This window comes from Tetrao urogallus (genome assembly GCF_951394365.1).
Source record: "Tetrao urogallus genome assembly, chromosome: 22".
In the NCBI taxonomy this organism is placed as follows: domain Eukaryota; kingdom Metazoa; phylum Chordata; class Aves; order Galliformes; family Phasianidae; genus Tetrao; species Tetrao urogallus.
In genome coordinates this window covers 1,215,127-1,239,502 of record NC_136835.1, presented here as the reverse complement: position 1 = coordinate 1,239,502, position 24,376 = coordinate 1,215,127, and the positions used below count along the sequence as shown (strand labels likewise).

Genomic DNA, 24,376 nt, shown 5'->3' with positions numbered 1-24,376 from the left:
GACCCGGAGGGGTGCAGCCATGCAGGCAGCGGGGAGCCCAGCCGCTTTGGGAGGAAGGGCAGAGTGACACTAGAGGGCAGCAGGAGCAGCGCTGAGTGTCTGCTCCGCTTCCCGCATCTGCATCCTGCTTGGAGCGGCTCAACGGGGGGATGCTCAGCTCAATAAACCCGAAGCGAGCGTTGGTACCTCTTCCTCAGGTTGAGTCCTGCCAGGAAAGCCAGCACCACGGCCACGGCGCTGCAGCACACGGTCACAACCCAAACTCCAGTGCGCCCCTGGACTTGGGCACTTTCTGCTCCTCTATCTGCAGGGAGACACCAAGGCGGGGGCTGCAACCCACAGGGACACCAGCACTGCTGCAGAGCCGTGCTGGTAGGTATGGAAACCCCTTTGCGAGGAGTTGGATGGGGTGACAAGTGAGGGGAACTGCTGGGGCACACACCTCTCTGTGTTGCAGGGCTGACATGCAGCATTGTGTGGTTCTTGAAGATGCTGCCGTGCTGAAACAGACGGATCTCGCACGTGTACTTGCCACTGTCATTCACCTGCACGTCCTGCAGCTGGATAGAGCCATCCCAGCACGAGACGTCCCCCTGCCACCGCACCCGGTCTTGGAAACGGCCCACAGGGACACTAGAGTTGCTGTAGTAATAAAATACCATCTCCTCCTGTCCGGGCACAGAGCGGCTGGTGAGAGGAGCCCAGCAAGCTGAGCACTGCAGCCTCTCCCCCCACACACACAGCCAGCACCATGCACAGAGCCCAGCTTGCTCCCTCCTGCACATGCACCCCTGGAAAGCCACAGAGCACAGCGCTGAATGCCACAGCACGGGGCACACAGGTGGGGAGTAATCCTCCTGCAGTGCTCCAAGAGCAGCGGGGCTGCCTGACTCTCCCTCCCATTGCCCACCCCCCGGTTCTGACCCACCTTCTGTTTGCCAGCCACTGGCACACGCAACCAGTCCACTTTGGTCACCGTCCAGCCTGTGGCCTCTGGGTCTTGGAAGAGGCAGCGCAGCAGGACGGAATCCCCAGCGCTAGCATGGAGCCAGGGCTCTGTGAACACCCATCCAGTCAAGCTGCTGCTCCTCCCTGCCAGGCACAAGGACAGCAGGATGAGGCTGGCCGAGTGCAGCCTGCCCGTCCCCATAGATGTCTCCTCTCTGGATGAGCCTAAAGGCGCCGAGCAGTCCGGGGAGCGGCGGGGAGGCCCTGCAGACAAAGCCTCTCCCTGAGCCCTGCTTTCGGCAAGCCGGGGATGCGAGGCAGCACATCCTCCTGGGCGCCAGACACCGAGGGCTGCTGCACTCACTGAAAAAGCCGCATGGAAGGGGAGTGGGGAAGACACCTGGGGCCTCAGCGCTCAGCCCTCTGTGTCTCAGGGCTGAAGGCTGCAGCTCCTGCACTGTGGCTCGTGTGAGTCACGGGCTGGGAGGACCAGTGTCATTCATTTGCAGCTGGCCAGAGGCAACTCGGCCCCTGTGCATCAGTCTCGGTTCCTCCTTTCACAACCTGCCCATCTGGCTTCCTGTCCGCTTGCTCACAGGCTCCTGGCTGAGCTTGGACGTGTCCAACCACATAACCACCTCTGCAGGTTTCTGGAGAAGTGGAGCAGTGCAAAACAAAGCCAAAACAGAGGGAGGTGAAAACACAGAGCTGATCAAGACCAGCACTGCTGCCATAGGGGGCCACAAAGCACAGAACGGGAGACACGCAGGGCAGAGAACACCCCTGAGGTTTCTCTAGATAAAGCCTCCATCTCCTGAAATCTGTGAGACCAAAATGGCAAAGAGAGGCAGCTGCTTGGCTGAAAGGCAGCACAGAGCAGAGCCATGGGGAGCAGCACAGCACGGAAGCACTGCCAACTGCAAGGAACGGAGAGAAGCATCAATAGATCGTAGCCAGGAGAACGGAGTGCCCAGCACTGCGTGTCAGGGCCGGGTGAGCTGATTCAGAGCGAGCTGCTTGGGCAGGGACATTTTTCCCAGCACTTGAGCTGCCCTGCTCAGCCCTTCCACAGCCACCAAGGGCTGGGCCCTGGCAAGGCACCAAGCACTTGTCTGATGCCCTGTAAGTAATGAATGCAAAGTGCTACAGCTTCCCAAACAGGTTTCTTTTGGGCTTGACCAGCTGTGGAGGCAAACACGAAGAGTATGTCAGCCGAGGAGACCAAGGAGGCCAGTTGCCTTAAGCAAAGCCAAAAATCAATAGCTTGGAAGCCTTACCCTGTGTTTAGTTGTGGTAAAGCTTTTCTACATCTTCCAAAGCCTTGGAGCCTGGTACAGTAAGTACAGGCCTCCAACAGGATGCTGTGACAATTCCAAGCCTATGTGTGTGCAGGAAGGGATCGTGCAGCTCATTGATGCTAGAGGAGTTACTGGCATGCTCAACACTCCCAGCCCTGCGTGCCTACAAGCCTCCGAGTGGCTCTCACAGCAGAAAAGAGAAAGCAAAGGGTCTTCTGCCAAAGGCAAGGATAAAGGCACCAGAAGGACTTACAGCTTACCCAGTAATGTCAGCACCAGAGCCAGGCCCAGCAGCGCCTTCATCTTCTCTCAAAGAGAACAGCAGAGGAAACACGTGCGGGACACCAACTGCTTACAGCTGCACCCCAAGGCCTGCAGAAGGTTTCCTCCAGTCCTTCGGGGAGGGATGTGATCTCTGGTGGATGTTTGGCTTCTCAAAGTTAGCCCTATCCCAGCTGGGAACCTACAACTCAGCGAAGCACAGCTGTCACACGTGTCTCTGGTTTGAGGCTGCTCTGAGCCCTGGAAAGGAAGAGTGAAAGATGGGGGGAGGGCTCAGCCTGAACATCGTTGCATTTCCCCTTAACCAATACAGCTTTCTGGTGGTTTGGGGGGTTGACTCCGTGCTGCCAAAATTGAGACATTCACAAATATTCACTGCTTAGAAAGCAATGGGATATTTTTTTTTCCTGTAAACTTGGGGAAGTTTGGATACAGATTCTAAAATCACATTATCCTAGAGATAACCTCCTTGCTTCAGAATACCACACGTGTTGAAAGCTTATGCTGGAGCCTTTTGGGTCTGCCCAGGCAGTGCTGAGGTTGGTCACTGTGCTGTTTGTCCTGCTGCACATCTCCCAGTACCACTGATGTCCCCTTTCCCCAAGGCACAGACATGCCACAACCCAAGGAAGAACTGACTGCCATGGGCAGGGATGTGCTGCCAGTGTTCACACAGATCACAGGAAGGCAAGCAGTACCAGTTACCAGCATACATTTTTCAATACAGGCATTTTTGCTGTAGGAATAAATGAAACAAGAAATGAATCATATCCAAGTCTCATTAATTTCTCTCATTTTTCCTCCACTGTGAAAATCAGAGGCCATCTGGATTAGCTTCAGCAAACCCTGAGATAGATGAAGTACCAGAGATACACTCCCGGCAGCAGCCCCAGGAGAGGTGATAAATATGTAAGGTGAATATCTGACATTGTGCCTGTCCTGCCATCCCATTCCGTGCAGCACCACAGGGCAGAAAGCCACAGCTGTGGGGTCTGTTCTAGACTTTGAAACAGTCCCAAAGGCCTTTCAGGCAGAGCACAGCCTCACTGCCCACGGCTGCTGATGCAAAACCACTCTGTTTTTCCCTGCCCTCCCATCCCATAAGCAAAATCCTGAAAACAGCAGCAAGCCTTCCATGACTCTCTCAAATCTGCCTCTCAAAAACCAAAATCTGTTTGGGGGATGGGCTTTGTGGAGGTGGAGGGGAGAGAGCTGTGGTTTGGGTATGCTCTTCTTTGCATGTCTGCTGTGACAGTCTGCAGCGCAACTCACGCTTGTGCATGCATGACCTACAAACAACAAAATTCACACTCAGCTCCAAAGATGCGTCGGTGCAGCATATCTCAGCTCAGCAGGCCAAAGCATCCTGCTACCTCACCTTGTTTTACTTCAGCTGCGCTGCTTTACAACACAGCTGGAGCTACACCTTCTCAGGGCCGTCCTCATCACAGAGCGAAAACAGGACTTGGCTTAATAAAGGCCCTCAGCACACAGAAGCCTGCACAGAGGAGCATCAGCATTCAGAACTTTGAAATTCCTCTTGCTGAGACTCTGCTCCTCGTTCACCAAGTTCTTCCTAGACTTCTTTTCCTACTCCTGAAAATACTTTCTGGTTCCACCTCAGAACACGTTTCTGCAGGGTCTCCTTTCCCAACACGCTCACCAGGCTGCTCCATCTCACAATGCTGACACACACAGCCCCTTCCAAAGCCTCACACAGTCACTTTCTTCAATCCACGTGGAAAAAGACAAGAAAAGAACCCCACGGATAGCACACTGCCCACTTTTGGATACCATGGATACCACTGTCCCCACTTTTCGGCATGGGAATCTTCATTCCAAGCACTTCTATGTTTCAGTAGTTTTCTATTCATGAAGGAAAAAAAAAACTCCAAACATCAAAATAAATGTTCATAGCAAAAATAAAAATACTCACCCAGCGCGGTTTGGGGCAGCCTACTTTTTTATCTTGTGCACAGAGCTGTGCAGTGACTGATTTGGAGTCTCTGAATTAATCACACTGAAGCTCCCCAAGGCTGTGCGTGAGATGCTTAGAACACAGCAGCTCTTTGTTTCAGGTCTCTTACTTAAGGTTTGGTGGTCACTCTTCGCTTTTAAGAGGAAGTTGAGGACTTGTAAGAGGAAGACTGAGGGTACTGACAAGTCAGAAGGGACTGTTACAGATAGGCAAGAAGAATTAGATGGAACGCAGCTTCAAAAACCACTCTAGATAAGAGATCTGCCCGAGCCCCACTGCTTCCAGCACAGCAGACTGAGCCATCCGTCATTATGTAAGATTTGGCCCTGTCACAGTTTGCAAAGCAGTCGCAGCAGAAGGTGAACATTCTGTGGAAAACAAAAGCTATTAATTTCCATAAAGAAGAGTGATGCATTCTAGCTGAAAGTGGAACAACAAAGCCACTTCCTCCAAGTTGCAAATCCCAACATCCTTTCTCAGGATAGTTTTTTTGGTAGAAACAGCGAGCCATCACAAAGCACGATTTTTTAAATGTTACTTTGCTGTAGATGGGAGGAAAGAAAACTATCTGGAGACACAGATCTACAGCTGACTTGCACTGCAGTCAGAACTCCTACATACCTCTGATTAACAGCCACCACCAGGCTTCTGAAGGGAGACTTTAGGGAGGCACCTAACATGTTTTCCCAACATCACAATCTCTTTCACCAAGTTAGGATGGCAGTTTTGTGAGTTCAGTACATTCACCTACACGTGGCCAAATAAAGAAATCCACAGCCTCGACTGAAGCATTGCAATTTATTGGTAACAGTGCAAAGTAGGCAGTAAACATGTACCACATACATGGAAGGAGGCCATTCAACCAATGCCGTGTACCAAAATAAGGCACAGAACAGCAGCTCCTCAGCTATTAGAGAATTCCACTGCTCCCTGTAATCCATTATTGAACAAGGCTGGTGAGAGAAGGTGCTCTCAATCTTAGAAGACAGCAATGATAAATTTCACCCTTTCCCAAAAATTCACCGTTTCCCTGAAAGAGAGGAGGAAGACGATTGTTCTTCTGAACACAGAACATCCCTTTGGCCAAGGCCTTGAGTCAGTGGTTGAGGTAGATGGGGTTGTGTTTCCCCAGACATAGAGTCCCCATTCGCATTCCTGATTTATAAAACAGGCTGTTTGTGAATTGTGCTTCGTGTCAGTAGAAGGTGAACCCAGTAATGCAGCCGTTGGACAGATAAAAATCAAAGTAAGGTAACACTGCTGCGCAGTTGAATCAGAAAACAGTAGGAATAAAATGATGATCCTGTAATTAAGTGGCAGCTCAAGCAAGGAAACAATTAAAAAACAGTAGGTTCTGTTTGCTTTGAGACAAAGGATGCATGTAACAACAAATCAGACTGCTCTAAGTCCTTAGCAAAAACTGAGAATGTGTTGTCAGTGCTTGGGGAGCCCAGGTGTCACCCTGGAGTACCCTGTTCTTCAGAGTGGAGAACTTCTCAAGTGGAGTTCAAGGACACAGGAAAGGAGGGATATCATCAACCATAAAGGAAGCATTACCAAGAAAAGTAAGAAAAGAGCACTGTCAAACTGCTGGTAGGAAACAGCCCGTCCAGCTGCAGGCACTGAGGTTCCTGTAGGCACTGAAGTAGGGAGGTTCTGGAGTTTCTTTTTTTTTTTCCCCCCGCTCCCTCAATAAATTGTGGAGATTTCAAAAATCATTATATTGTGCTTAGAAGTGAACCATCCAAGCACTGTTGTTCCAGTATACCAAGATGAGAGCAGCTCTTCCAGTCTGTGCTGTTATCCAGCAGCCTTTGTACTCATCTAGTCAGCATTTTCAGTGTTGTGATTCTGCTCATTATCCATACATTTGATCATTCATCAGTACGGCTCTTCCTCATCTGTGTCCTAAGCAGGGGGAATGGAGAGAGAAATTAAGACTGCGTACCCAGACATCAGTTTGATACAAATTTGAGTCTGCCAGGCTTCAGGCAAGAGCTTGAATATTTCTCAGACCGCTGGCGTGGTTGAATAAGTCTCAGAACTTGTGGTTGTACAAACTTGCAGCTAAATGGATAGGATTGTCACAAGCACAGGTGAAATGCCACTGCTCAACTAACACGTGAAACGTATTTTAAATTAAGCAGCAGATTAAACTTAAGCAAAAGAAAAACAAAGTGCAGAAAGACATCAACTCAACAGGCTCCCAACCCCCTGCGCTGGGGATCCAAAGCAGCACAGACTGCTGTGTTTTTCAGCTATGACCAACCACAAACTTTCAGATCCCCATCTACCATTTACCACAGTCATCCCTCCTTGGCATCTTCACAGCCCAGCTCTGCTGCCCTCATGTGTAGGAAACAGCAAGGAGTAAAAGCACAACCAAATGAGACTGAAGTCTCTGAAATCCAGACAGGTCATGTTCTTGCACCTCCTCTCAGTACTGATATTGAGAAAGTAAGTGGTAAAGGCATCAACTTTCACTTACCACACAGTTCAAACAGCAGGTTTTGAGTCTGCCCATGCAGCTCTCTGTATATTCGGACCTAGAGAGCAACAAGCACAGGATGAGGCTGGACTTTCCACCACCAAACACAAACTATCTCTCTTCTATTGACTACGATTGCTACTCCTATCACTGAATCTCAAGGCTTTTCATCATCTCTTTGACTTCATAGAAAGCCCAAAAAGAATAGGGAGTGTCAGGTTTCTTATTTCAAAAGGCAGCTATTTCATTTAACAAGAGCTGCCACTTAGGAGGAACAATCTACAAGAATAAGCAGAGTGCTATATTAAAATACCAGTAACACAACTGAGCAGAGTGAGTCCTCTGCAAAAACAGGTGCAACTTTAAAAAAAGCTTTAGTGCTTTTACTACAGTACCACACCAAACACTCTCAGCACAGAGTCCTCTCCAATTCAGAAGGCAATCCGGCCTTCAGGAGCTGTACAACACTCGGCAGCTCTGGTCAGGCCATCGCTGGGGCAGTTAGCATTATTCGGTTTGTGTTGGTTACATACAAACAAAACTAAGCCCACGTCAGCAAAACATTTTGCCGACTTAAGCTGAAATAAGTTTAGGTAGGGAAGTGAAAGACTGTCTAACCCTAAACTGCTTCACTTCCATGGCCTCACACCGCAGCCAGGAAAAGAGATGCAAAGCATTTATGCTTCAAAACTGAGTTTTTCCCAAAGAGTTTCTGCTCACTAGCTAAATCATGCTCATACAGTGATTGAACTGCAGATGCTGAGAGCTATGCAACGAAGAACAGCAGAGAAACGATGGCCAGTGTCTAGAAGCCAAGGAAGAACAAGCTTTAGGTTCCAGACAGAACTTACTCAGATTCTTCAACAGAGGATTTCTTGCAGCCAGGTTTTTTCTTCTCTTTTATCAGTCCAGATTTCCTTCCCATCCTCACCAACATCAGAACAACCACAACAGTGGAAGGGATGAACACTACAATGGACAGCAGCGTCACTGAAGTCAGCTGGAAAGAAAAGCCTGCAGGATCGACAAAGAACAGCCCCATGGTAACTAGTTCAACGTGGCTTCCTTACAGCTCTGTGAAAAATATGCTTCCAGGACAGACTCATCTCCTTTTTACACACAGCACAGGGCCAGCAGTTTTGAAACAGCTTGTTGCTGAATCTGTAGGACTCCTAGCACATATCCAGCACAGTAGGATGCTTTATGTGCAAAAAATGACAAAGTAAGGCAGGTCATGATGTAACTTCATCAGCCTGTGCATGCTACACATTCGGGGCAGTTCTCACATGTAAGGCAGATGATGAAATTAAGTATGACTAGATGTCAGTATTTGTGGTCTGACCAGAATTTCCCCTATTACTACTGCAATATTTGAAGACTGGAATTCCTGAACAAAAGCCCATTTTTACTTTCTGTTATCACCACTGCCTTTTTCCATCTCTGTCTCCAGTAAATTCAGTGGTTCTCAGTGTGTTCAGCAATGAAAGCACAGCAGCTGAGGTAGCTCTTGCAGAAAATCTTACAGGGAACTCTCAGGATCAACTGCACATGCAATGCTCAGATTGTTACGGTTCAGACAGAGCCACAGTGCAGCTGTATCACACAGGTGAGAGAATGTTGACTAAAAAAAGGCTTACCCCTCTCTTTAACAATCAGCACGGTCTGGGGAATGTTATGGTATACATCTGGAGGGTTCTTCACACTGCAGATGAACGTCCCGTTGTCACTCACAGATGGACTTTCGATAGCAATGGAAGCATCACCCTTAGCAGTGTTCCCAAGCCAGGATATCCTGTCTTTGAACCTTCCTGCCGATGGTGGGTATGCAACAGACTGATAGTGAAAAACCTGAAAGGAGGGAAAAGCAATAGTTGCTCTAATAAAACAGTCCACTAAGAAAACAAAGTCAAGCACTTCTTGGATTGTAAATGAAGAAATATGGATTAACAAGTCAGAAAGAGTAACGCTCATACAGGAGAGCTCTCTAAGTTCCTATTTGTTGATTTTGAATCAGCTGCATTTCACTGTCTCTCCAAAGCTTCTATCTTGCAGCCTTGGCACTCGTATGTGTCACCATCACCTTCTGACCAGGTTGTTCCCTTCCATAGATCTGCAGCTAAGAAGTAGAGCATGTCCCTTCTCTCACACAAGAGAGCATCACAGTTCTTCAGAATACGCTTTCTGTGCTTTTGCACTTACTGTTCTATCTGTAAAGACTTAGCAGACCTCATTTCATACAGGCAGCGTCCTTTTATTCCATATATGAGAACATTATGAAGAGTTCAAACTCTACAGGAAGCATTGATCGCTAATTAACTGTAAAGATAAACATTTTCAGTTTCTGCCTTGAATGAGAGACTTTCAGCAGGTGTTCAGATTTCTATATTTATACTTAGATTTCAAAGGGCTACCACCAAGATAAAGCAGCAACCCGTAAACCTCAGAGACAGACTGAAGACAGTGATGCCTATCTTCACAAGCATTTTCACTACTCTAAGGTATATCAAGAGTAGATTACAGCACCAAATTAGTAGGACACATCTGCCTCCAAGCAAGCTCCCAGTTGAATGCTTTACAGTCATTCTAGATATAGCAGCAGGGTACAATTTAGCTCGTGTCAAAATCCAAAGGATTACTTAACCATTTCTATGCACTTACATAAACTATTTCTTGCCCAAAGGACACACAAGCAATTTCAGATGGAAAAGGAGACAAGGACAATCCCAACCTTTAAAGTGATGAAGAAGCACAGCAAGTCAAACAGAAAATACCACCAGATTTTCACTGTGCACAGGGACCAGATCAACTTCCAGTTGAAACAGACTCCCTGCTCCACTTACTGTCTCCATCCGACCACCAGAAAGGGGCCGGTATGTCCAGTCTATCGTCAGACTCTCAGAGATGGGAAAACTGGATCTGAATGAGCATTTCAGCACTACTTGTTCACCCACATAACCTCGCACCTCCGGACTGGTTTTAATATCCAGAGAAAGAGCACCACAGATACCTGATGGAAAAAACCCAAAAGACAAGGATTCTTGTTATTTGTGAGGCATGGAAGAGATGATGCCCCAGACATACTGTTGCATGTGCAGTATAAAGATGGAAGCCCAGCAGTGACTACCATCACTATAATGAAATTTAAAGAAAAATAGATGACATCTCTAACTTATATTCTCTATGGGATTGCAACTTATCCCAAAAGGCCTTTATCTGGAAAATACCACCAAAAGCCTACAAATGTTTACAAATGGAGGTTGGTGGCCCTGCCTGTGGCAGGGGCATTGGAGATTCATGCTCCTTGCGATTCCTTCCAACCCAGGCCATTCTGTGATTCTGAGGTAGAAGAGGTTTTAGAACCAAGAAACTGTATCAGCTAACTCAGAGGAATCGCACCATGCTCGCCTTAGAGTGCTGCCAGGAGGTTCTGATGCTTTGCACCAAAGCGATGGGGTTGGTGACTGGGTTCAGAGTCACACCACACTGGCAAACAATAGCCACTTATAAATTTCAGGGTGCTGTGCAATTCCTGCTCTATTTCCTCACTGCAGCGCTCCAGCCAAGGAAGTAACCTGCCTCAACAGCCCGAGCACTCCCTCAGTAAGAATGGATTGAGTTGGGAGGGGACTCACAGCCAGTTCTAACCCCAGCTGTGGGCTGCACACCCCCCACCAGCTCAGGCTGCCCAGGGCCCCTTCCCACCTTCCTCGAGTGCCTGCAGGGATGGGGAACCCACAGCTCTCAGGGCAGCAGCGCCGGTGCCTCACCGCCCCTGACGAAAGGATTGCTTCCTCCTCACATCTAACCTAACCCCCAGCCCCTCCTTAGAGCTTAAAGCCAACCCCCCACCGTACCCCGGTCCGTCCGCGGACAAGCAGGGCACACAGCGCTGAGGAGCGCAGGCCGCCGGCAGCGCCCAGCAGAAAGGCCTTTTCCCACCGCCCCACCCCAGTGCCCGCAGCGCGCGGCCGCCCAACCCCCGCAGCGGCCTTACCGACCGCCGCCACCCCCCGTTAGTTACCGAGCAGGAGCAGGGCCCCCCGAGGAACGAGAAAGCCGACTTCGGCCACCCACACCGCCTCGCTGCCCCGCATCCCGGCCGCGCCGGCTCCTCTCAGGAGCGCAACATGGCGGCGCACCTGTGAGCAGCGCAGGTGAGGGCGGGGGCGGCCCAAGATGGCCGCCCTGCGTCGCCATGGCAACGGGGCCGCGCCTCTCACCTGGGCCGCCTTGCGGGCGCTGGCCGGCGGGCCGAAGGGCGTCCGTGTCCCGGGACGGAGCCCAGCGTGCGATGCGAATGTCTCCGGCGTCACACCGCCTTCAGAACGTTGTCACTTCTACACACAAACCGCGTTTATTTACGATGGACACGATAGAAAACAGAACTGTACAGATAACGTGGTCAGCATGTTACACGCGGAGTTATAAAGCCATAAAGTTACCCTTTAAATAAACAGGCTGATATTTTGATTTAGCGTTGCTTAAACACCAGAACAGCTCAGTGGTTTTAGTGACCTGCGGTTCCGTTTGCTTGAGGTTGGATGGCAATGCAGGGTATGTGTTAAACAGATGGATTTACAGGAGTAAGATGTCCAGAGAAGCAGTGCTGTGCCACAGGGAGGATGTTCTGTCAGCCATCCCATGGACAAAGCCAGCTGGAGTGAAAAACACACCCGCGGGTCCAGTTATCCCTAACAAGCAGCAGCAGACATTCCTTATCTGTAACACTTTCCATTTGAAGTAGTGAAGAGATTCAAAGTACGTCCTAGCAGCTCCTCTGGTCCCTCACCTAATGGTCTTCCTTTAGGTGACCCCAGACAGGGCACAATAACCTGGCAGCCCAAATGTACCTTTGGGTTTTTAAGGTGCACGAGCGCGTGCCTGCTCAGACACAGCAAGTCTCTAGCCAGTCACTCATCTTGGTGCTTTGTTCAAATCGGCTGACATTTCATCCTCACAACCAATTTGTTCACGTTTGGCAGCTGTGGAGTTTAAGGACAGTTCCTTGTTCACGGCAAGGGCCTCCTGTTGTTCTTCAGTGAAGGAAATAACACTTTACAACTTATGTTAAGGCCATTCTCTTTGCTTGCAAGAATTTCAGGTTGAGCAGGGACACCACACTTCCAGCATCAGGCGTCTGTAATTCAGCTTTGTTCTAAGATCCAAAATTACAAGCTTTCACCATCTGCCTTAGAAGCACCTGAGAAGAAGGATTAGAAGAAAAACAAAACAGATTCATTACTCATGATTACTGTTGAAAACAAACATAGGAGAAGCATCTGTTGACCTCAGAAATTGAATGGGGAAAAACTGGGCTGAAATATTCCAGCAAAACCAGCAAATCTGGAAAGAGTTTCAATCCTCCTGTAGCGATTATAAGGAAATAAATATTAAATTAATCAAAAAAGCATATTCAAAACTAATGAAAGGGAATTCATTCCTCTCTCCACAAAGCAAGCACAACATGGAAAGCAGCAATAATGGCTTTCCTGCAATGATCCCCATTGATAAAGTGGAGAAATCTCCCTTATGGTTAAGAGAGAGTTCTGTCACCACTGCCTTTCTGTCATCAGTCTTTCTCTGAAGGTCCCTCAAGAGCAACACGTGTCTGTGGTCTTAGTTGTTCATATTTATGGCTACTGTGGCTTGCTGACTGCAGAATGGAAGTGAAATACATAAATAAAACCGTCTAGAAAGTCTGCAGTACCATCAAGACATTAATTAGAGAACGTTTGATTAGATACCTGCATTGTATATACTATCAGAGACCTCTAATCTTCTAATGGAGTGATTTCCTTCTCTTCTATATTCTTCAGCTTCTCCTTTTCTCTACTTTTATGAAAAAAGTTAAAAAGAAAAAAAAAGAAAAAAAAGAAAATCAGCATCAGATATCCTGAGCAGCAGTGAGGTTCTGATTTACATACAACGTACATAATATATAACAGGGATCTGTATGGGCTTCTACTCCGTGTAAGGAGCCAACCCGAAGTACAAGAGCAAAATGAGGACTCCGAAGCTCATTCGTCCCTGGGGCTCTGTTCTGACTGCAAGTAAGCAGCCAATTATTGCTAATTATGTTGGCAGTTTTTCATTGTAGATGCTTAATATAGGGCCCAAGCCAATGATTCAGAATGTCCATGAAGATATATTTGACAAGCTTTCCCAGAAGCCTTTCTCCCTCTCCCCTCTTGTGCTTACAGTTCAGTGTCTGCCACCTCGATCGTCTTCTCTTGCTGTTTCTTCCGACGATGTCGACAGATAATCACAACTGTCACCACAATGATCATCAAACCACAGGCAGACCCAATGGCTATGGCAAGGAAGTGGATTTCCGAGAAATTCACTGCATGGAGAGAAACAGGTGAATGAACAAGAGGGACACGCTGAGGGCTTCTGCTATGAAGCTGGATACCTATTCCCACGAACAGAACCTTTTCTTAAGCCCTTTTTGCCATTATATCCATTACATTTCCTCCAGCTTTCGCTTTATAATCCTTTTTCTTCCGTGCGTTTTTCCATGTGTGGAAGAAGACCCGTCCCAGTTTTGCACTAAGTTCACGCGGCTTCTTATGGTGTTCTTGGCCTCTCACCTTTCTGCACAACTCTGAGTCGCACTTCTCCAATGGTGCCATCGATGTCTCGTGGGTTCTTCACTTGGCAGGTGAACGTTCCATTGTCAGTGGGCTGTAAATTCCAGATAATGATGGAGGCATCGTAACGCTCAATATTCCCATCCCAGGTGACCCGTCCTTTGAACCGTCCAGCAGACGGCGTGTAGGGCTCCTTGAGATAATAAAATACCTGGAAGAAAGAGGAAACTGTCACTCCTGCAGCTTCTGAAGGGAAAGTGGAGCAGCACTAGCTAAGAAAGCTTGCCTGAGCTGAGGAGAGCTGTTCTGGCACTGTCTCTCTCAGATGAATCTAAACCAATTTCAAAATGCTCCAGCAGCCACGCGACCTCAGTGCTCTCAGGCCTAAGGCTTGTTAGGCTGTTCAACAGTCTTTCAGTTATGCAACAGTACTTGTTGAGCTGCCTGTCCTGACATGCTGGCCAAAGAAAATCCTAAGCGCAAGATGTTAGCTAAGGTATGGGATTCAGTTGTCAGCAGGTAAAATTTCCTGCTATGCTGTTTATCCTAAACTAAGCAGAAAAGGGCTTTCTTGAACAAGGTTATCCAAACAAAACCTCTTGTTTAGAGTAATCCTCATGAACAGCAGAGCAAGGCTCGAGATGTACGTACTGGTGTGTTTGCATGCCCTGAGCCGTGCCTGGCGTTGTTACCCAGCCAGTGCTGGGCCCTGGGAGCGGTTCATGTGAGCAAAGCGTGCAAGGATGAAATGGAGCAGGAGGGTCTCACTCACCGGCTCATGAGAGCTCAGGTCCTCGGGCTGGAAGTTCCAGGTCACCGACAGCAGTGGGCTAATAGGGCTGCTGCTGGAGAAGGTGCATTTGAGCCGTAGTTTAGTTCCATTCACAGCATCCACCTCCTTAGCAGTATAAACTTCTATGGCTGCAACAGGCCACAGTGCTGCAGGGAAAACAGGAAGGGGTTGGAAGTAAACAAAACTACTGTCCTGGAGTAATCTCATCACTTATCTGTGCTCGTTCTAGGCAGGAGCCTGCGCTGTCTGCCCTATTAACGTTTAACCTGACAATTAAAAGCACACCGGTTTAATTACTGACTGTGGTAGTCCTGTGTATACAGAATCCAAAAGATCCCATGTGCTTCATGGCTTTTGTAGGTGAGATGTGAGCTGCACCCTGCTGCTTTCAAGGGAGTTTGCTTTCATCCGCATTGCCAGGACAATGGCTCCTTTGTAGCTTTGTGACTGCAGTGCGATACTGACAGATCGAATTACGAGTGGAGAAGGGACCTCTGAGAGGGACTCGCCTGCAGGAAAAGACACTGGTTTGTTTTGTTAAGGAAACGTCTCTTTTCAGGCATGAGCAAACGACACCTAGGAGGTGCAGTGCTGCTGGAAATGCCAGCCCTCTCGTTGCATAAGCTTGTATCTGACAGGCACAAGAGATGTCACGTAACTTCATGTGCTTGTCCTGGTCACATTATCACAGGTGATTACACCTTATTGTACTCAATTCCCCAGGCAGATTTCTTCAGAAAAGCAGCTCTGTTCCTTAAAGTAGCACTGCTAAGCATCTATGAACGGTTACCACCTCCCACCTCTGAACTTTCTTCTGCTCACTTTGTGTTACTTTGAGTGTCATGCACACTGCGGTGAAAACTGCTTTTACTCATGTCAGAGCAGTCTGTTGAGGAAGTTCATAACCCCACCAGACAATTATAGGCAAAGCAGGTTGAAAATCTACACAGGAAATCCTCAAGGTAAATCTGCAAACATTTGTTTGTCAAACAAACATCCTCTTAAGAAAACCACCAGGCTGCTGCTTAAAAATAAGCTAACATCAAGGCAGAGGACACAGAGAAGAGCAGCAGAAGTGACCACAAAAGACCCAGAGAGAAGATGCTCCCATTTCCCCCTTTTTCCCCGTGATCACGTTATTGCTTCCCTCACTGCTTCAGACCTCTGAACCGGCCAGCACAGTCCTCTGGGTTAATGAGTCAATTTCCACTGGTAAAAGGAAAGAAAGAAAAAATCCTTACAGAGCAGAAAAAGAAAGCATGAATGGTTTTCTGTCACATCAGGAAAGTGATATAATCCACTCAGTGTGACTCAAGGAAAAAGAGCTTATCAGGGGTTGTCACAGCAAAGACAATTAATGCTCCTGTATTTGAATACAATTTATAGCTAAAGAATTTCTTTTCTCAGAGGAGAAAATATTTGAAATACCAAAACACCGAAGGAGATCGTATTTCAAAACTTCACTGGCTGAGATCACGACTCTCTCCCAAAGATCCCACACTGAATTTCCCTGTTTTCACTCCAAACTTCTTAAAAAGAACAACTGTGGGAACTACGGGTAAAACACACATCATTTAATGAGGCAGATTACTGAGAGTATCTGTGTTCCCAAACTTCTCACAAGGAGGACGTGTTCCCAGATTGAATTTTGACTCTGGTTACACTGATAGCAACCACTGACAATTGAAGTGACTTTTCTGCCATCGTTATTTATTGCTGTGTAAGGGATCTAACCAGCACCGCTAACAAACTGCGACTGTCCGGTAACAAAGACAGTGAAAAAACACCTGAGTCCGGATTGCTGGTAAGATCAAAGACTGAGGCAGGAGGGGAAAAGACGTGTAACCAGAGCTCAGAATGAGACCAGTGTTCTTCCTCCACCCCAGCACACCTGAGCCTGTTTGTCGCAGACATTCAATCACTCCGTGTCACTCGCAAGCGAACCTGGGACCAAAAGAATCACAGCAATCATCCACAACCAGTATCTGAGACTCCTGTAAAGTCGCTGCCTTAATGAGGATGATAATTAAGGGATGAGAAGAGGAAAGTCAAGATGGCAACAGAGGCCAGGCGATGTCAGGTTTCCTTACCTCGGAGCTGTACCCCAAGGATGAGCACAGCCCCCAGCCAGCTGGGGCTAGGCATCGGGAACACAAGTCCGTGCTCTGCGGGCTGAGCAGCACAGGGAGAAGTTTGTTTCAGGCTCTCGATAACTGGATAAGAGACGAGTTTCTCAAACCCTTCCTGGGACGGTTGAGCAAATTCTTTTCTCTCAGCTTGGCCTGGCAGCAACGTGAACACGTCTTCCTTCTTGAGTCACTGCCCTGCACTGAAGGATAGGTGCGGCACTCAGACAGCTCACTTCGGTGTGTAAAGCAGGCAGATTTTCAAGGTAAGATTAATTTCTTCTGCCTCCCATATTCCCTTGCTCTTTTGTGTTGCAATCATCCCTCCTCCCAGCTTCCACTTGAAACCACTCCCCTCCTGTGGGACGGCATTTTGCACCTAAACATCGATTTGCCTTGAGGTGTGTAGAGATAGCCTGAAGGAATTAAGTCTATTTGTTTGATTGAAAAGCTGCAAACAGTACCAAAAAAACCCCACAAAGATAACAGAACAGCCAGCCTGTGGCAGCATTGTGGGCATGCACTCAGGCTGTGGAGGGGTCCTGCTGAAACACAGGTACCTGTAGTGAAGAGACGCGACCACTGCTTTTTGTTGCAGCTGTCCTGTGGAAGAATTGGGAAACAGCATTATCTCATGTGTGAAGTTCTTGGAAAAGTCAGAAGACAACAACCTCAGACATGAGTCAAAGCCAGTGCTGGCCCAGGCACTGCTTGGAAAGCCCCACCACGCTTAACAACATGGCACGAGGGGCTGGAGAAACTCAGTGAGACACAAAACGTTTTCCCAGTGGCACGTGAGAGCACGAAACTGAGCTGTGCACGAGCGTTAGCAATAGCACGGTGTTTGCATTCAGAGATCATAAATGACAGAAAAGCATTTAAGTTGCTACCGGCCGCGACTCGGCTTGTGTCTGATCCTTGGCCAGCTTCCAAAGCAGCCATCCCAGGTTATGAACTTTCGTTGTGAGTGGTGCTAATTGCCTTTGCAGTGGTGCCAAAGCAGGAATGAGGCGTTTAGCACCTGTGCCACTGATGCATCTCAGAGCATTGAGCTCACAGTGTATGCACCATCTGAGCACATTCTATTCAGTGCATTCAAATAGGGTATGCTGGAAGGGTAAGCTCTTGCTATGGTTGATAGCTCTGTAGAATTGCCTGGCTTGCAGGTCTCTTACAGTCCTGGGAGAGGTAATTGCTACTCACTTACATTGTCTCAGGTCTGAACTTGAAGAGTGTTGGCACAGGCTCTTATTTTTAACCACTGGATTCTTTCCTCAGGTGAGAGACAGGTCCAGTCTTTCTCGATTTGGAAGAAGCTGAACTGCTGTCATTGCAGCGGTTTCGGAGTGAGCGTTTGGGGCTCACCTGGCTCTCCTCAGTGCAGAGGAACTTCAGATACACCCTGCTTCCAGGATATATAACTTGCAACTCATGCTTAGAAGGTGCCAAAATGTTCAACGTTAACTCATGTTTTCTAGACTATCAAGCTGGATTTCCTCTTCAGATTTGCAGAGCCTAGTGGATCCAGCTATGCAGCTTTCCCTCACACAAGTTCAGGCAGAAGCACAATTGTGTGGTTAGAGCAGCAAGACTCCACAGCTCCTTTCTCAGCCTGTCATTTGGTTTTGGCTCACAGAGGCTTGCTGGGCTGGTTTTTGAAAGGTGTTCGTGGCCTTCCCTGCAATAAGATGTCACCGATTCCATGCTGATCACTGAAAGCCTGGGGCATCCCCAGCAGCACGTGGATCTGCACCTATGTTACAGGTAATCGGCTCATCCAGAAGTCAAGCTGTAGGAATTTTCAATTTAAGACTCTGTGCTTTGTTGTGCCTCATTACGACAAGGCGTCACATCAGCTCCACGTCTTCCCACAGACCAGGCTGGCAACTCTTAACTCCGTCCTGCACAGCAGCAACTTATCCTCAGGCAACCCATGCAGATTCCAATAGGAAAAGTGTCCTTCCTCCATTTACCGCCCTTTGGCCACTGAGCAACAATACTGGCTTTCATGGCCACATTTGTGTAATGCACAGCACTGGGGAGGGAGGTCTTTATTTGCAATCTTTCACTAACATTCAACTTCTTGTTTCAAAACATACTGACTCCAACCGTTAACAGAACCAAGTTCAAGGCACCATTATTAATAATGCAAATTTCTCATTTTGAAACAGAAATTAGTAAAGAAAGGGCTGACAGCTAACGGGAGCAGCTCAATAAATGGAACAAAAGCCCCAGCGTTGTGATTAGCCATGTAATTAAGTAAGCTCTTCACAAGGAGCATGAAGCCAGCTTCCAGAAAGGAGAGCCTTGAGATCTGAATGGCAGACTCAGGAACAAAGTGCAATCTTGTGGAAGGAGGAAGCTTTGTCTGGTTTTGCACTGTCTGTTTTGGACAGGTACCCTAAAAAATCCTAAAAACGTCTTTGTGCCTTTGTAGGAGCAGCTGTGCCACATTTCAAGCACAGGAAAACAGAAGGATGGTGCGTTCTGCGTGTCTGCATCCCCGCGGGAGCAGCGCTTGGGACGGCCCCAACCCGATGGGAATCTCTGGGTTGGGAAGGAGAAAGTTCCCTTCTGTGCTGTGCAGTGTGGGCAGGGGAGGGCTGGGGTGAGAGCAGCGTGTGTCGGAGGGGCTGGAGCCCCCTCTAGTGGAATCTGGCCGCTTTTATTCGGGTACGTAATCCCCAGAGTCATAGAAAGCCTTTCAACAGTCAACGCGCTTTTTGTGAGTGTAGTAACAGGGCAAGGGGTAATGGCTGTGAGTAGAAGAGGGGAGTTTAGACGGGATATCAGTTAGAAATTCTCCACGAGGGCGGTGAGGCTCTGGCACTGCTGCCCAGAAAGGCTGCTGGTGCCCCATCCCTGGAGGCGCCCAAGGCCACGGATGGGGCTGTGGGCAACGCAGGCTGGTGGGAGATGTTCCTGCCCACAGCAAGGGGTTGGAATTAGGAGATCTTTAGGGTCCCTTCCAACCCACATCATTGTATGATTTCTGATTCCTCTGTTTATTCCCTCAGTACGTTAAGCTGCTTGCAGAAGTTTGAACTTCAGTAATACATTGAAAAGTTCTTAAGAAGGTCCTGAAGGTAAATCTAACACAGGCTTGTGTATGCCTCCTGCTGCTGAGTTACAGCAGGTCTCCAACCGGGCTGGTGCAGAGCAGCCACCCCTTGCTGTCAATGACGTTATTTGAAGACATGCTGAGCCTCCGCACTTCCTGAGAAGTTTTTCTCATCACATGTGCTCTGTGTCTTTCTGGGCTGCTTGCAGGTTTCACTGGAAACAGTGAGTCTCCTTGGCACGGCTCCATTCGCTGCCATACACAGTTCTGGGAAAAACTCTTGGGCCTCTTTCTTGTAAGCAAGAACTTGAAGAGCCAACGTGTTCTTTCTTCCTTCGCAGCCAGCTGCAGTGATGCCAATCTGATCAGGAACGATAGAGAAGAGCCAGAGAAGGAGGAGCACGAGGATGAGGCGTGAGGTGCCCCTGCCCCTCCTGGGCCTCCTGCTGTGTGTGGGTGAGTGGAGCTGGATGGGCTCCCGGAGGGATGGGAAGGGGCTCCAGGGGCTGCGATGCGTGGCAGCACGGCTGCTTTGGTCCCTGCAGCCATATCTCCTGAAATCGGTGTGTGCAGCTGCTGCCTTCCAGAGGGAGCGTTCCTCTCAGAGGGCAAAATGAGGATCCAACCCTTTCAGCCTTGGCTCCCCATTCAGTTTCTCACTGATCCGCTAAAGCACGCGATCTCCAAAATTTAGGCAGCAGAGTGGGTGAAGCTGAGAGCTGAAGGATGAGGCACTACCTCCTCTGTGAACTGTAAGGGCCTTCAAATTCTTATTTCATTTTTACACTTTATCCACGCATTTTCTGAACCATTTTGTGATCGTGTGATAGCTTCCACTCTGTGTACTGATCCACTGCTGTCTTGGGAACAGCAGCCTTTTCCATGTCAAACTGAGCAGCACTGATCTTCGATCCATGGCAGTAAAGCAGAATTGCTGAGTGTAGTCCTTGCAAGAAACCGTTTTCTAAGCAGGCTCTAAAAATCATTCCAACCTCTGTTCAGTCGTAGTCTGATTAAAATGGCTTCCAAAGAAAGGAGCTTCACTTCAAAACAACATCCTGTCTTAGCCAACAGAATCTAATTTAGCACCAATAGGAGTGTGAAGATGTTTCTCAAGCAGCTGAATTCAGAAAGGAGATCCTCAAAGTAGGAGAAGCATATAATATCAAGATCTAATGTGATTAACACGTGTTATTCTTTCTTTTGTAGTTGGTGCAGCAGCTCAGGAGGGTAAGTGTATTTTACTGGTACTCGTGACTAATTAAAAAAATTGAAGTAGCAGTGGTGTGTGGCCACACTGTCAACATAAAGTTGAATATTCTGTGATGACACCTTGTGATGATTTCTGCTTAGCATTGCAAAGTGGTCGTTGTGAAAACCTAAAGAAAACATGCTTGCATGCACAGGGAATTTATATTCTATAATTAGAGTAAATATAGAGCAGAGCAAATGGGGTGGGATCGTGGGGGGGGGGGGGAAGCTTGCCAGAATCTCCTTGTAATTATGGTTTCTCTTCTCATTGGCCCTAAGACCAAAATGAATTCACAGTGGAGATTTCTGGAACCACAGTGACAATCACATGTCCCTTCTCTGGAGACAACATAAATTGGAAGCCAAATGGGATAAAAGCAAATGGCAATAAGTACATTATAGAGAATCATGACAGCTCTCCTCTCAATGTGTCTTGTGAAAAAGGCGGTAAAAAGCATGCAATGCACCTGAATGCCAAAGGTGAGTGAAAAAGCACTCAGTCTGTGAGAACCTGCATGGACTAAAGATAAAGCAAACACCTTTTGGAGGTGGATGTTGAGATGGGCTGAGTGAATGCTGTTCTGCAGAGGCACTTTGGGCAGCTGCTCCGCATTCACTGTGTAGAATTCAGCATAGGTAGGGAGAGGTTAAAGTCAGATCAGCACGAGAAGAGCAATAATGATCTAGGAGATGATTTACATTGCAGGTGGTGCAGAACAGCAGAGTATAGGTGGTACTCACATCAGCCCCTAGGACTGTTTGAAGACTGAAATGGAGTGGGGATAGAATGGCCCATGCCTTCCTCTTTCCTTTCTGTTTGCTCTTTGCTCCTTCTCACCCCAAGCTGTATCTTTTCTGCTAGCATTAAGTGGATGAGTAACAAACATGAACATAATGAACAGAAAGCATTTGACTGACCCTTTGGATACGTGGCCTTTCCCTTTCACCACTGCTGCAAAGGCAGCTTGCCTGGCTAAGAGCACTTCTGTATTCCCTCCTGGCAGTGTGCACAAACTGTGAGGAGCTGGATACCTTGACTGTGACAGGGATCATCATCGCGGATCTCCTCATCACCTTGGGGGTACTGATTTTGGTCCATTACTTCAGCAAAAACAAGAAGGGGCAGTCGAGAGCTGCAGCTGGCAGTCGGCCACGAGGTAAGAGCCATTTCAGATGTCTGCTCTCCGCAGTGTGCCCTGCGTGCCAAACTAAGCTCTTGTCCTTGCTGGTGGATGGAGCACCCCCTGCCTCCCACAGGGCCCCCAGAGCCTGGCCAGCCCCCACTCCTGATGCCACATCTGATGCTCTGAACTGACTTCTGTATGGGCTGCCACGTTGTGACAGAGGCTTCCTGTTCATGGGAAACCATTTCACAGGCTGCTGTGAAGCAGCATTGAGCCTGTAATGAAGCAAACACCGCATCTGTCCCAGGCATTCAAAGATCCAGAATCAGGAACACATGCAATAGATGCATCACAACTTACTGAAACACTAAATTCAAATTTCTGGCTTCTGAGGCCTTGTTTTGGTGGCCCAGTGGGTCCAGCAGTGGGGCTGATGGATAATAAATGCTGGAGTAAAGTGATGAGGGGTTGTGACCTCATGATGCCACTTTGGAATTGTTCAAGAAGTGTCAATGGTGATATTTGTATCAGGGGGCTCCCTGTGCATCAAATGGGTGCTGACCACTCCGGCTTTGTGCAGATCAGATGTTGCCACTTTTCCAATAGCGCCCACAAAGCTGACAGAAATCTTTCAGCAGATTGAAATCCCCTCTTGTGTGCTGATCACACCTGCTGAGTGATGGGTTCAAATGCAATGCAATGTGTTCTCATCTATTCAGCTTCCCAGGCCAGAAGGGTGTAGATCTGGTACCCATCTGTGGGGCAGATGCCTGTGGTCAAGGGGCCCTCATGCTTTCTTCTTGAAAAAGAAGGCTGATTTCCTCCTAAATGATTGTAAGGCCTCAGAGCTGCAGCAGTTGGATCTTTAAGAGCTCTGAGCTCACAACAAAGTCACATGAGTTTACCCATGGTACGTGTTACCCTGGGGTCATCCCTGTGAAAGCCCCTCATGCTGTGTTAGAAGAACCATCACCATGGATGACCCCTCTTTGCCTCTGTTGCAGCTCAGAAGATGCAACGTCCTCCCCCTGTTCCAAACCCAGACTACGAGGTATGGACAACCTGCACTTTTTCCACTTCTCCTTGCTGGCTGGGGAGGGATAGCCAGAGCTGGGGATCTGTAGCATTTGTCCTGTTTTTCTCCTTTGATGTAACATCCAGTCCACCTCCAAGCTCTGCAGGGTGTGGAGGAAGATGGAGGGAAGGGTGGAGGACCTTTTCTCTGATGACACAGGGAGTCAGGAGCAGAAATGCAGTTTCCTGCAGGCTGCTTGTTGCCAAAGCATCACTCTGTTCCTGGTCTCTCTGTTGTGGTTTTCTCTGAGTGCTGTATGGACTAAGAGCTTGGAAAGTGTATTAAGAAGGATTCCTGAACTAGCATCTCATCTGTTCCCACAGCCCATCAGGAAAGGCCAGCGAGAAGTGTACGCAGGCCTGGAACACAGGGGCTTCTGAAATTCCCCCAGGTACCAGGCTGGATGGAAAACAGAGGCAGAAGAGCTGAGTGCTTCTGGCTAGCTTGCTGCTGGCTCTCTGCAGACCCGCTGAGACCAGGTGCCTTGAGGTCAGCCGACAGCTGGACAGGACAGGCGTCCTGCTGCCCTATGCTGTTCCACCCCACGGTGTTCCTTCAGTCTGACATTAGGGCTAAGAAATCTCTGAGCTCATTGGCAGAGTGTTCCTTCTCACTAAAGGCCTGGAGCATCACTCATGGTTTCTTATCTCCTTTGCCCCCTTTCTCTCTCTGCTTCAGTTGCATGCTCTGACTTCCCCTCCAATTTCATCTTCTGTCCCAAATGCCTGCACTTGCTGCCCTTTCCTCCCTGGGTAGCTGGTGCACGAAATGAGGGTTCTTCTCAGAGGGATTGGCCGCTGACTCTGTCCTTCTCTAAAAGAAGAGACGAATTGCTACCAGTACGTGCAGATAGGGCCATCCAACCCATTGCCCTTCTGTGGGAAATGAGTAGGGCTGAGTGCCCTTTGCATCCGGGTACCTTTATGTCTCACATCTTCATTAAAACATCCCATAAGGGTTAGATGAGAATTTGGCACTTTCCCAAGTCACCTGAAAGCCTACTGGGAAATTAAAGTGGTTGGCTGAGTGTGAGATTTTTGTTACTGTTAAATTATGGGGCTCTTAGGCATTTCAGATTAGATTAGATTTGACTCCCACTTAGAAATGAGTACCACGTTTTCAGTCTGACTGAAACAGCACGCCAGGGATTTTTGTGTTTCCCAGATTGAAACTGAGACCCTTGGGTTCAGCCCCAGCACCTGCACTCCATTCTGCAACAGCTGGAATTGAAAAGAATGTGTTGGGGCCATAGAGATAGTGGCCTCAACACAAATCCAGGACAGCATCTAACTCTTTTCGGAAGCTGTCCTTCCATTTTTACTGATATTTTGTGTTGTCATGTAAGATAAAAACATCTATTTG

At 48.2% G+C, this 24,376-nt stretch overlaps 3 protein-coding genes across 3 annotated transcripts; 1 reads left to right on the top strand and 2 right to left on the bottom strand.

The window, feature by feature from the left end:
• Nucleotides 1-6,387: 6,387 nt before the first annotated feature.
• On the bottom strand, nt 6,388-11,088 carry LOC306954731 (myelin protein zero-like protein 3; the record flags this gene model as incomplete). The annotated part of the gene is made up of 6 exons (XM_079545891.1): nt 6,388-6,414; nt 6,995-7,052; nt 7,846-8,008; nt 8,632-8,842; nt 9,835-10,001; nt 11,016-11,088. The coding sequence occupies 6 exons, from the start codon at nt 11,086-11,088 to the stop codon at nt 6,388-6,390; spliced, it is 699 nt and encodes a 232-aa protein (XP_079402017.1).
• A 1,677-nt stretch (nt 11,089-12,765) lies between these two features.
• Nucleotides 12,766-16,522, bottom strand: MPZL2 (myelin protein zero like 2; the record flags this gene model as incomplete). Its single annotated transcript, XM_079545893.1, has 5 exons — nt 12,766-12,823; nt 13,193-13,337; nt 13,585-13,795; nt 14,357-14,523; nt 16,468-16,522. 5 exons carry the CDS (start codon nt 16,520-16,522, stop codon nt 12,766-12,768), a joined length of 636 nt encoding a protein of 211 aa, XP_079402019.1.
• Nucleotides 16,523-19,971: 3,449 nt separating this feature from the next.
• Nucleotides 19,972-23,394, top strand: CD3E (CD3 epsilon subunit of T-cell receptor complex; the record flags this gene model as incomplete). The annotated part of the gene is made up of 6 exons (XM_079545895.1): nt 19,972-20,020; nt 20,774-20,794; nt 21,095-21,295; nt 21,820-21,972; nt 22,944-22,990; nt 23,338-23,394. 6 exons carry the CDS (start codon nt 19,972-19,974, stop codon nt 23,392-23,394), a joined length of 528 nt encoding a protein of 175 aa, XP_079402021.1.
• Nucleotides 23,395-24,376: the final 982 nt, after the last annotated feature.